This window comes from Drosophila serrata, unplaced genomic scaffold, assembly GCF_035046125.1.
Source record: "Drosophila serrata isolate PLE 108 unplaced genomic scaffold, ASM3504612v1 contig_87, whole genome shotgun sequence".
Lineage (NCBI taxonomy): Eukaryota > Metazoa > Arthropoda > Insecta > Diptera > Drosophilidae > Drosophila > Drosophila serrata.
This window is the reverse complement of record NW_028256985.1, coordinates 46,579-60,194: the sequence shown is the minus strand read 5'-3', so window position 1 is coordinate 60,194 and position 13,616 is coordinate 46,579. Positions and strand designations below refer to the sequence as shown.

Genomic DNA, 13,616 nt, shown 5'->3' with positions numbered 1-13,616 from the left:
TTTTATCCCCGAGCAAACAATGTGTTAATGTGGCACCATAAAATAAAAAAATGTATACATAAACACCAACGAGCAAAACTGTTACACGGTTTCGATACTCCATCTTCAAAAGTTTGTATCTTCTCTTCTAACGAATGCTTTGTTGTTAGTTTCATATACAACTTTCATCAAAAATTTGATAAACGGAGAATAAATGCGAAAGCCAAGTGTAGAAAAAGTCATGTTACAGTTTTGCACTCTGTGCCTAAACTTTTATTTTTAAATTTAGGAGCTGTTTATACCCTTGCAGGGTATTATAATTTCAGTACGAAGTTTGCAACGCAGTAAAGGAGGCACCTCCGACCCACTATGGGCCAGGAAGTTCATATTTTTGCCAAAACTCTGTAACTTCAAAAATAAATTTTTAAGAGACATGCAATTTTGCATGCACATTCTCAAAATATTGAATTTTATGTTTTCAAAAATTAGTAATAGAAAATATTTTTTTATGAAGATAATCCCTACCAAAGTTTAAAAATATTTCCTTTTTTTTTTGTTTTTCATTAAAAAAAAAACTAGCAATTCAATTTGAATCTCACTTTACAGAAATGAGTATTTAGATAATATTTATTAGAACAAAATATATTTTTTGCATTAAATGCAGTAGTTTTTTAGTTTTAAGCCCTTAAATTTCAAATTTCTAGTCTCAATTACATAAAAGCAATCTAGCTCAATTTTTGGTTTTTTACTTCCAATATGGTCTCTATTACAACAAAAACAAAAAAAAAATTAGTTTTTAAACCAATAATTTTTTAAAGTTTTTTAGCAAAAAAATCATGTTTATAGATGCTTGTATAATGTGGCACTAAAAGTATGCCACAAATTTTTTTAATCTTATTTTTGCTTGGCATTGCTTGTAATATATTATTTCTTGCCTGCTTTTAGGCAGTATTATAAAGACTTTTTTTTAATAATATAATTGGAAATTTGATTTTGGTATAAAAAACCTCAGAGTGTGCCTTTGGGACAAATTATACGTAATAGCGAAATATTCAAAGTTTTTTTTTTTAATTTTTTTCAATTTGATCGGAGGTGGTACGTTGAGGTACCCTATGTTTGAAATCACAACTTGTGAAAAATATGTTAAAAAATTAAAATAATAATGTAATAAAAAACATTTTTGTTTTAAATTTTGGGTTCTACTATTACATTAAAATCATTTCGATGTGACTATAGCTGCCCACATAGGGGCAGGAAATTTTTTTTTTTGCCAATAAAATGAAAAAATTAAACGCAAATATCCACTGTGATTAGCTGCCATTTCTTACCCATTGAATAGAAAGTAATAAAATTTTGGGGAAAGAAAGCTTATCTATCCTCTTTATAATTGTTTTTTTTACTAATTTTCTCAAAATCATTTTTGACCCTTTTGGCCAAAATCCAGGCCGCCTGGCCCATAGTGCGACCATATAAAGTATATTGTAACAAAAACCCCAGATTCGAAGAGTCTGCGATATTTATGGCCGTTGGCAACGCGAGAAGTCGTGAATTCCGTCATAAGCGTAATTATGAGAGCTTTTGACTGCCAGGATGCCTGGTCTCTCTAAGCGCTCTCATTTCCTTCTCTTCATCTTACGAACGTGTCCGAAAAAGCACGAGTCTCTGATCACTAATAAAGAAAAGCTAAGAAATAACCACATTTACACATGGGGCAAGTGAGTGGGTCCGATCGGGTTCTAGGCAGCCACACCTATTAAAAAGTTCCGCTCGGCGCTCCGTAGTGAATTCTGCCCGTGGCCCGATCACGGTAGGGTCACTAGGGTTTGCGAAAACCCTGACCTATGAAAATTGCCTAAGAATTTCACTCGCCACCGCCGTCAGGCCTCGTCAGAAGTTCGTAACCAGGGAGAGCTGCGAGATGGAGCCGCATCGTTGGACGTCGTGGACCGAGCCGTCGACCGCTCGTTCCGGCGAATGGAGCAAAAGTGGACGCTTTGGATCAGTCGCTCCACTTTTGAGAGGACTGTGCTGGGCGACCGTTTTGGATGCAACGGCCAGACGAGAGCGATCGACATTCCGTGAGCACCCCGCGCGTAGGTGAGGCATCGAACGTGGACTCCGGACAGGCGCGCCGAGTTGCCGCCCGCGACTTATAACAGCATCATAGTGCAACGCTTCATCGACGGGATCCGGAACACCGGATACCAGGTCCCTATCATCAGTAGCAATCCGCGACCGCTGAATGAGGCCCTCGACATGGCTTGCGGCATCGAATGTCGACGACGGCCCACGGCCGCTGTGATGACTCGCATGTGCCTGTCGATCACATCGGCGCACCGGCCCGGCCTCCTTCCGGAGGGCCATAGCGTCCTCGGGAAACTAACTAAAGCTGCAGCGAGTATCCGCTCCCTATGTCTTCTACCCCTCTTCATTCATTCGGCACCTTATCGCGCCGCCGCCGCCCAACGAACAACGTGGCGCCCATTATAGTCTTCCTCCTAAGGGAGTCGAAGCCGGCCTGGCCCCCTCTCGGCGCCGCCGCCCAAAGAGAGTGTCGCTCCATCTCGGGGTGTAGAGTCTGCCGCAATCCAGAATACCGCCACGCTACGCCGCCGAAGAGAGTCGTCGAGCACCCCCAAACTAACTGCTGTCACAACGGCTACGAGTACTACGGAACAGTATACCCGCCCCCCGCCGATGAAGAGAATTCGGACCTGACCCATTTGTACTCCATCTTGGGGCGTTTGTGCTAGCTTTCTGCCAAAACGACTGCCGTGTACACCGTGCCGAGTGACTCTACTGGGAACCTTGGCAGAAAAATTCGTGGCCACCGCTCGAGTCAACGCCAGACTGGAAATGGCCGTAAGGCCGGCCACGAGTTCTTGCTGGTTAAGTAGCACTAGCCACCGTGGGATCTCTGCCGTTATATGCCCCGAATACCCAGCCTCGAAATTTGCTTTATTCGACTGCACCCACAAGTTTCCCGCCATATAGCGACACCCACGTAGCAGTTCGGTGCAGGTCGGGAAAACTGCTTCCTCTGGCCTTGCTGGAACGTGGGAGAAGTTCTCAGCTGCCGCCCCATGTTATACTAGGCAGCAGCTAGGTGGACACCTCAAGCGACACCAACACCCTGCACTTAGTGAACCTTAGCGCACAGGAATACCTGCTATCCGCGCAAATGATAGTGGGACAGGTGGAGCCCATGCCCGCATCGAGCCCAGAAATAGACGGGGACGGAGCAGTTCCCCACGCAAAGGAGATCCAGAATTTGCCGGCCTACCTTCACCCAAAATGGACGGCACTGATCGGCCGCTTCCCTTGGGTGTTTGCCCGAAACGACGATGACTCGGGGCATACCGATTTAACCTGGCATGTCATAAACACGGGCGAGGTAGATCAGCTCGTCGCCGACATGAAGATTAGAGGCATAATTCGGCCGTCCACCAGCACATGGGCCTCGTCGTCCTAATAAAGAAAAGGAAGGTTCCACCCGGTTCTGTGAGTATTATTGACGTCAACGACATCACCGTCAAGGATTCCTCTACCATGGACCTCCAGAGCTTCTACTGGCAGGTGGAGATGGACGAGGACTCTAGACCAGAGAACTGCATTGAGTATGATCGCTCCGGTTCGATCAACAACGATCGAGCCAATCAAAACTCTACACAGCGGATCGTTACAACCTCTTCGATCGAGCTTCGCGCACAATACGAACGATCTCGTTCAATCGGCTTGCTTGTTCTGTTGACTGATTCAAACAGATTGGTTCGTACCGGCATGATGATCGAAACTGATCGTGCAGAGAAGAACGATCGAGCCAAACGACGATTCATAACAGCTCGGGGTTCGCTCATGTTTGATTTGATTTGATTGCTAATGATGCAATCAGATCAAAAATATGTACATAATTATAAGTGAGCAGAAAAGAAGTTGCGATGAATAGAATTAACTGAAACAGATTAACTTCATTTATTTGTCATTTTATATCCTAAAAACTAAAATTCAACAAATAGTATGCTCAGTACACTAAGGAACACAAATTCTTCTTCATGGAATAATCGGATTGAATCAAACCCGGTTTGACCAAATTGAATGATTGTGATCGGCCTGAATGCAAGATGCAGTCTCGATCATTCTTTGCAATTCACAAAAAACGTTTGATCAAAAGCAATCATTCCGCAACCGGGCATGAGTGATCGAAACTGAATATTCGCTTCGAACATGCTCCCTTACGATCATACAATTTTGTTGATGCAAAAAATCCGAGTCAATGATCGGGTATGATCGTAAAAATGTTGATCGTTGCAGTTCTCTGCTCTAGACCTAGGACCGAGTTTACGTGTGACGCTGGTCTGTTCAAATTCAACGTAATGCCGTTTGGCTTGACCAACGCGCCAGCCACCTTTGAGCGATTGATGGACGGTTTGTTATCCGGTTCTACACGGAAATTCACCCTGGTTTACCTCGACGACATCATCGTACATTCTCGTACCGTCGAGCAGCTCCTGGACCACTTGCAGCAAGTCTTCGATAGATTTCAGAGCGTAGGGCTGAAGCTGAGCCCCAACAAGTGTCCTTTTTTTTCGGACCGAGGTTAACTATCTGGGTCACGTTGTTAGCCGCAAGGGCTTAAGAGCGTGTCCAGAGAAGGTTCGAAAAGTCGTCGATTGGCCCCCACCTCGGAACAAAAAGGAAGTGCGTTACTTTGCGGGGCTATGTTCTTATTATCGAAAGTTTATTCACGACTTCGCTACAATCGCGCTCCCTTTGCACGACCTAATGGAAGCTAAGCGCCCCTTCACATGGTCAACAGCTGCTCACGGTGCCTTCGAGGCGCTCAAATTCAATCTTACCACACCCCCGCAGCTAACTTTTCCCGCTTTCTATGGGATATTCATTATGGATGCCGTCGCGTGCTCGGTCAACGGCAAGACGGCCAGGAGCGTGTACTGGAGTATTACAGCAAGTCCTTTAGCGCTGCGGACTGCAACTACTGTGTAACTAGGTGAGAACTGCTAGCAGTTGTCTTGGCCACAAAGCATTTCCACCACTACCTATATGACCGGAGATTTCTACTACACACGGATCTTTCGTGTCTCCGATGGCTATTTAACTTTCGGGAGCCTGAAGGAGTACTATACAAAGACATGGACATCCAGCACCGCAGCGGAAAGCAATATGGAAATGCCGACGCCTTGTCTCGTCGACCCTGTGGCGACTGCCACGTATGTAACAGAGCCGAGCAAAACGATGGCCACGAGATCCTCTTTCTGCAAAATCAACCCATCGACATCGCTCGCAGCCAGCAAAAGGACCCCACTTTCGCCTTGATTTTGCAATGGGTAGAGAAGGGAGAGCGACCGGCAAAACCTACACCATGGAGTGAAAGCCCCGAAGTAAAAGCGTATTGGCATTTGTTCGAATAGCTCTTCATGGATAAAGGCCTGCAGCGCTGACGACTGCCAAATTCGCAGGAGAACATTACGAGGTTAAGTTGGTTTTTGGAAAACCAATTCAGCGTTACCTATAGAAAATAAAACAAAAGGTTGTTTTTTGCAGTTAAATACCCTTATTGAAACGGCCAAAACTTAGTCGGGACCTAAACACAATTTAAAGTTTTCAATAAAGTTTATAGGAGTGGTCGCCGGCTTGACAAGGTAATATAATACATATTACGTAAACATTTTTTTTAATGTATGTAAATACCAATGCTCTGTTCGTGTCTACTTCCTTTATAGACTTGAAAAGTTCTCAACCGTTTAAGCCAAAATTTTGACACAACATGCGTTGAGGTTCCAGCTTGGTTATTGTCTACTTTTGATGTTGATAGCTTATCTGCGTTTGCGAATATATCAGTTTTTTTTTCGCGTTTCCCCGTGCCTCTACTGCTGGTCCCTCTACAGGCAGCCAGCTGAATCGAAGCATTTCCTGTCAAACATCCCAAAAATATTGAAAGAAGAAATAGGAGATTAAAATTGTATTTTTTTGTTCAGGTTCAGTAAGAAACGAAGTCATGCCACCCAAGAAGTCGAGTTTCGGTCGTCGTACTCGCAATACAGAAGCAAACAGACGTAAGATGACGAATATGACTGACGAAGAGCGGGCCTCCATCCGAGAGGCTGAGCGGCTGAGAGCAATGCAGATGCACAACGCGGAATCAGCTGAAAGACGAGCAGATAGGCTTTAGAGAAAACGATTAAGAGTTAGGCAGTCGCGTTCTGCAGCAATCGATTTGATTCACTCTCAAAATAATGAACGCGACAGGGCAAGGGTAGCTGAAGCGCGTTTAAAGCTTGCAGAAGATCAAAACCTGCAATACAATCGTCTTGCATTCAGATATAATCCAACTGTTGATTGCAGCTCGAATCACAATGTCGTTATTGGCCGGATGCATCAGGTGGCCGTCCAGACTTATTTATCACCTTCACATGCAATCCAGCTTGGGACGAGATAGTACAGCTGTTATTTCCTGGACAATCACATAGGGATAGGCATGACATCACAGCCCGTGTTTTCAGACAAAAGCTCAAGTCACTGATGGATTTCATTGTGAAACTTGAAGTTCTTGGATCTGTGCGGTGCTGGATGTATTCAGTAGAATGGCAGAAGAGAGGATTGCCGCATGCGCACATACTGATTTGGCTATATGATAAAATTACTCCAGACGAAATTGACGATGTGATATGCGCTGAGATTCCACGGGCAGAGGTTGTTACGGATTTGCATGCAGTTATCATCAAGAACATGATCCATGGCCCATGTGGTACCCTCAACCCAAGTTCACCATGCATGGTAGACGGGAAGTGTTCCAAGCGATATCCTCGAGCATTTGCAGCCAACACCGTAACAGGGGGCGATGGGTATTCTCTGTATAGGAGACGGTCAACTGAAGATGGCGCGACTTCGGCAACTTTAAACATGAGGATTGGTGATATTGAGGTAGACAATCGTTGGGTGGTTCCATACTCACCCCTATTGTCAAAATCATGCTTCCCTTCATCTCCAACAGAGTTATGGGAAAGATATCGTTCGCATATGGCTGAGGATATTTTGCACAGAGTACGTCTTAAAAATTCTGACATGACCATGGAATTGACAGAAGGAATTTACAATTGCAAATAAAGTGCTAAGTCGATTGGAAATGTCAGCATATGCCCAAACTGCGACTGCAGCATTGTTGCAGCATTGTTACCTGGTGGGAGGACTGCGCATTCAGCGCTGAAGTTGCCATTGAACATGCCAATCATCGAGACTCCTATATGCAACATTTCCAGAGCATCTGGCATGGGAAAAGTATTGCAAAGATGTAAACTCATTGTTTGAGATGAATGCACGATGGCACACAAAAAATCGCTGGAGGCTCTCGATCGATCATTGCGGGATTCGCGTGGAGCTGTCCAACCATTTGGGAATGCGTTAATATTGCTCGCAGGGGATTTCGGTTATTGCGTGCAACCACAATATGCCACAGAGAAACGTGGCAGGGTACGCCAAGTCTATGTATATAAAAGAAAGTTGTGTCTGTTACAATACTTTTAACTCAAGAACGGCAGAGCAGATTTGGGTGAAAATTGGTAGGTTGGTAGCTTAGAGCCAGTAAACAGACATGAGATACTTTTTATCCGGTTCGACAGAAAAGCGGGTTATCCATTGCTGATAAATAGCATTTACTACAAACCAATATATCAAGTAGTCGTTTTCTAATGTTTTCTAGTGTATTCACAGAACTAAAGCGAAGAAATTCAAAATATAATAAGAGAAAATTCCCTATTGAGACAACGCGTGAGGACACGAGAATCATCATACAATCGATTGGCATTCCAATATGATCCCACTGAGAACTACAGTGATGATGAAAATTTAGATATTGAACCAATGACGACTAAATGCCGATGTTGCAATGCGTTAAAAATCAAAAGAGAAACGACTGAATTGCAAAAGGAAAATTTAAACTGGATATATTACTTTTCAAATATAATATAAATTATATAATATAAAACAAAAAAAAAATCATATTTTAGTTACCAAACGAAATGTTACATAAACCAAAGCCATCTGGTGGCGAAACGGTGTTCGCCAGGTTTCCTAGTTATAATATATATTAAAAATGGAGGAACACATTTAATTTGTTCACGAATAATTAAAGTCAATTTTGGCTAAAAAAGATTTTGGAAACTTGAAGTTTTTGAAACTATAGCAGGACATAATAAATAACAGAAAACAAGAAAGAAAGCTTGAGATAGATCTCCAATCACTAAGAATCAATAGAGTATAAATTATAAATATTTATTTAAAAAACTATGAAAAAATTTTAAAAACTCAAGAATGTTATAATATTTATTATATTAATTTCTTGATCGTTCCTATGGGAGCTTTATGATATAGTCGTCCGATCCGGGCCGTTCCGTCATATATACATACGAGTAAGAGTACATATATAGAAGACTAACTAACTCGAATACCATGTACGGGTAAACAAATTTTTGTTAATTTTTTTCCAGTTTTCAAATTGTTTTTATTTGAGCAAATAAAAAAGAAGAAAGTTAAATAAGAAAGGCAGGTAACCCTAGCATGCCGAAGTTTATATACCCTTGCAGATAGAACTTCGATCACTAAAACATAATACAATATAAATTATATGTATATTTATGTTTAAATACAATGAAGTAATGCCTGCTTTCATTTCATTCACCTATTTAGGTGATATATAGATATAGATATAGATATAGATATAGATATAGATATAGATATAGATATAGATATAGATATAGATATAGATATAGATATAGATATAGATATAGATATAGATATAGATATAGATATAGATATAGATATAGATATAGATATAGATATAGATATAGATATAGATATAGATATAGATATAGATATAGATATAGATATAGATATAGATATAGATATAGATATAGATATAGATATAGATATAGATATAGACATAAATATAAATATAGGTATATCTGTGTATACATATATATATATATATATATATATACTAGCAGCCCGTCCCGGCTTCGCACGGCATTAAACATTACATTTAGATTTGTCAATTTTAACACATTCATAATAATAATAATAATATGACACATATTCATCCTTTATTAATTTTTTTTTTTTTCAATTATTGAGGTCATAACCCTAAAAGAAAATACATTTATTTTGTTAGAGCTTCTCTGTAAACAATATTTGATGTTTTATTTTGTGGCAGCAAAATAAATTGATTTTCATTGGCTCCGACTCGCGATAGACCAACATACAGTTGACCATGATTAAAACATTTCTTTCGCAGATCAATCCATACTAATTCGAAGGTTTTGCCTTGTGACTGGTTAATTGTTAATGCGAAAGATGTTTTTACCGGAAATTTAAGCCGTTTAAATGGGACTGTCATATCATTTTGGATCATCGGTATCCTCGGTATATGAGCTAGTTGACCACCTGCTGGGCATATTATGGTTAAGAGGGCACTTCTGAATACATCAAGGTTCTGGCAAAATCATCTTCCTGGCATAAGGTGAAGAAGGCAGTCAGAGTTGTCGCTGGCGGATTCAGGACTCTTTCTTGCACATTTCTTTCTGTGAAATAGACACGTTGACCATTCTCCTAATGGATAGCGTTCATGAATGTGGAATGAAAAAATTCTCCATGCAGCCTCGTTGCTGCTTATGTATCTTCCAGCCTGGTATTGAGATATTTCATCGAGAACTCGTACTGCATTGTTGTCACCATTTACTGCCTGAACACCAAAAGCTGCCATATCGCTGCCTTTATTCACGTACTTGCAGATATATTTAATCGATTTCACGGAATTTTAATATTCTACGTTGATGTGCGCTTTGTATGATTTTGACAATAGTGTTGAGTATGGAACCACCCAACGATTGTCTACCTCAATATCACCAATTCTCATGTTTAAATTTGCCGAAGTCCCTCCATCTTCAGTTGACCGTCTCCTATACAGAGAATACCCATCGCCCCCTGTTACGGTGTTGGCTGCAAATGCTCGAGGATATCGCTTGGAACACTTCCCGTCTACCATGCATGGTGAACATGGGTTGAGGGTACCACATGGGCCATGGATCATGTTCTTGATGACAACTTCATGCAAATCCGTATCAACCTCGGTCCATGGAATCTCAGCGCATATAACATCGTCGATTTCGTCTGGAGTAATTTTATCATGCAGCCAAATCAGTATGTGAGCATGCGGCAATCCTCTCTTCTGCCATTCTACTGAATACATCCAGCACCGCACAGATCCAAAAACTCCATGTTTCACAATAAAATCCATCAGTGACTTGAGCTTTTGTCTGAAAACACGGGCTGTGATGTCATGCCTATCCCTATACGATTGTCCAGGAAATAACAGCTGTACTATCTCGTCCCAAGCTGGATTGCATGTGAAGGTGATAAATAAGTCTGGACGGCCGTAGCAACGAACATATGCCATGGCATCTTGAGCATATTCATGCATTTGGCGTGGACTACCTATGTATGAGGATGGCAAAATCGTGAGCTTTCCAACGTTGGTTGTATTACGGTCATTCATCACAGCATCCCGCAAATGGATATATTCCTCGGACCGAAGTTTCGTCTGATTCAATCGAAGGAGCCTGACAGTATATGCAGACCTGATGCATCCGGCCAATAATGACATTGCGTCTCTCTCTGTGGAGGCCCGTTCTTCGTCACTCATATTCGTAATCTTACGTCTGTTTGCTTTTGTATTGCGAGTACGACGACCCAAACTCGACTTCTTGGGTGGCATGACTTCGTTTCTTACTGAACCTGAACAAAAAAATAAAATTTGTATCTCCAATTCCTTATTTCAATATGTTTTGAATGTTTGACAGGAAATGCTTTGTCTGCCTGTAGAGGGCGGTAGATGTAAGGTAGATTATTGATATTTTTTTAACACCTTGGATTACGTTATCTTAATTTTAGTAAGGATGCCTATTTTTTTTTTAAATGAAATATAGCCTATAACACTCAGGAATGATGTAGCTTTCCAACAGTGAAAGAATTTTTCAAATCTGCCAAGTACTTTCGGAGCCTATTCAATACATACAAACAAACTTACATTACCTCTTTATATAATAGTATAGATATACATATATCGATATCGATATAGAAAAAAACGACGGCTGTCTCCGCGTACACCCCATAAAAATTTCAAACTCAATCTTTAAACACAAACTTTTCAGTTCTTCATTAAAACTTTAAATATTTTTTTTATTCCCTTGCAGGGAAGTTTTTCATTCATAAGTTTGCAACGCAGTGAAAGAGGCACCTCTGACCATATAAAGTATATATATTCTTGAACAGGATCAACAGCCGAGTCGATCTAGCCATGTCCGTCTGTTCGTTTCTACGAAAACTAGTCTCTCAGTTTTGAAGCTATCTGAATGAAACTTTGTAGTTCGACTTCTGTATACTCTCACTCGTATATAAGTCGGAACGGGCCGGATCGGACGACTATACCATATAGCTGCCATAGAAATGATCGGAAAACTTTAAAAAAAATTATAACATCTTAAATTATCAACAGAATTTGATGGAATTTAAGCTATATGATATAGTAGTCAGATTTTCACAAAATTTTACACAAAATTGTAAAGTAATATAAAATGGCTATATCTAAAATTTTTTTAAAGTCTGTTGAAAACTAAAAAAAAATATAATTTTTAATTGAATTAATTTCTCGATCGTTCCTCTGGGAGCTATATGATAGTAGTCCGGTTTTTTTTAAAGTTTTACACAAAATTGTAGAATAATATGAATATGAAATAATATGGCTATAACTTAAAAAATGATATAGTAATCCTATTGTCATAAAATTTTTAAACAAAACTGTAGTATAATATAATATGGCTATATCTCAAGTTTGATACAATTCTGTTGAAAACTGAAAATGTTATATTTTTATTTGTACAAATCTTCCGATCATTCCTTTGGCAGTTGTCCGATCTTTAAATTAGCAAGAATATATATTGGTGATTTATATACTAAATGAAATATTGACTTAGGACAACTATTTTTAAGGCTTGAAAAAGAAACCGATATTTTAAATGTACGCCAATTGGCACCGTGGGAAAATATTTTTGTACAAATTTCTGTTGCTTATTTTAAAAATATGGGCAATAATATATTTAAAATATTAAGAGTAGCGCTACTGAACCCGGTGACCAAAATTACAAATGTTAAAAAAAAGAAGCTATATTGCCTACATTACATGACGATCCAATACAAGGAGGTCACACTGGCATTACAAAAACTTTGGCCAAGCAGCATAAGCTATTATAATTGGAAAGGTATGGCTCGTTATATAACTGAGTACATCCGAAAATGTCAAAAAGCAAAAACAACAAAAAAAAAACAAAGACTTCTTTAACAATTACTGATAGGGGTGAAGGCTTTCGACAGAGTGATTTTGGATACATTGGTCCATTACCTAAATCTGAAAGAGGAAATGAATGCTATATCAGTTGCAAACAAAAGTTCAGCGACTGTAGCAACAGCAATACTTGAATCTTTTATTCTTAAGTACGGTCCAATGCAGACGTTCATTTTGGACATGGGAAGGGAATATAAGAATTAATTTATAATTAAATTGAACAAATAATTAAAAATAAAGAATGTAGCATACACCGCCGTTGGAATAATAGAGAGAAGCCTCAGAACATTTAATGCATATGTATTGCTCCCATATTTTGATTATTATTTCAACACGACCCCCTCTATATCACACAGTTATTGTCCATATTAGTTAGTTTTTGTAAAACTTATAATCTACAAAAGTACTTTAATAGCATAGATAACATAAAACCACTACATAACATAGAAGATTATGCAAAAGAAAGTAAGTATAGTTCAGAAATAGCATACAATAGAGCTAGAAATATGCTAGAAACTTAAAGGCATAAAAATAAAGAAGCTTAAGATTTAAAGAATAACGACATTATTTTCTCTATAGGAGATTAAGTTTTATTAAGAAATAAAGTAGGGCATAAGCTAGATTTTAAATACACAGGGCACTATAAAATAGAAAACATAGAAGATAGAGATATAGATTGTTATTTCCGGAAATAAGAATAAAAAACTAACAGTACATAAAGGCATACTTAAAATATTTAATTCATAATAAAATTTAGAAAAATATAAATAAATAAATTTAAAAACAAAATGTATATAATGTATATACCCATTAAAATAAGTTCATATTACGATATTTTTCAAAAGGAGGGAGATTTAGTGTATGCGTTATTTATAGTCAATTAGCACTGCACAATAAATATGAACGAAATATTGTGACACTTTGTTGCAGACAGTGCTGGCGATTCATTGCATTTTGCAATTATTACAGACTATTTATCTAAAACTTTTCTAAATACTCCCGTCAAATAACTAAATTATGTAAAAAGGATGTTAAGTTTGAGTGGTCAACTAAATGTCAGAATGCCTTTGATCATCTTAAATCGGTATTGATGAATCCAAATTTATTGCAATACCCAGATTTCAGCAAAGAATTTTGCATTATAACAGATGCGAGCAAGCAGGCTTGTGGAGCGGTTTTGACTTTGAACAAAAATCGACTCCAGCTGCCAGTCGCGTATGCATCA

The 13,616-nt window shown here is 39.2% G+C and overlaps 1 protein-coding gene across 1 annotated transcript in view; it reads left to right on the top strand.

Annotated features, from left to right (window-relative positions):
• Positions 1 to 5,040: 5,040 nt before the first annotated feature.
• The window catches only part of LOC147644829 (DEAD-box helicase Dbp80-like), a gene marked incomplete at its 3' end in the record, with an annotated part of 45,214 nt that continues 36,638 nt past the window's right edge, over positions 5,041 to 13,616 (top strand). Inside the window, 1 exon segment of the mRNA XM_086840069.1 lies at positions 5,041 to 5,207. Coding sequence (XP_086696195.1) covers positions 5,041 to 5,207 — 167 coding nt within the window.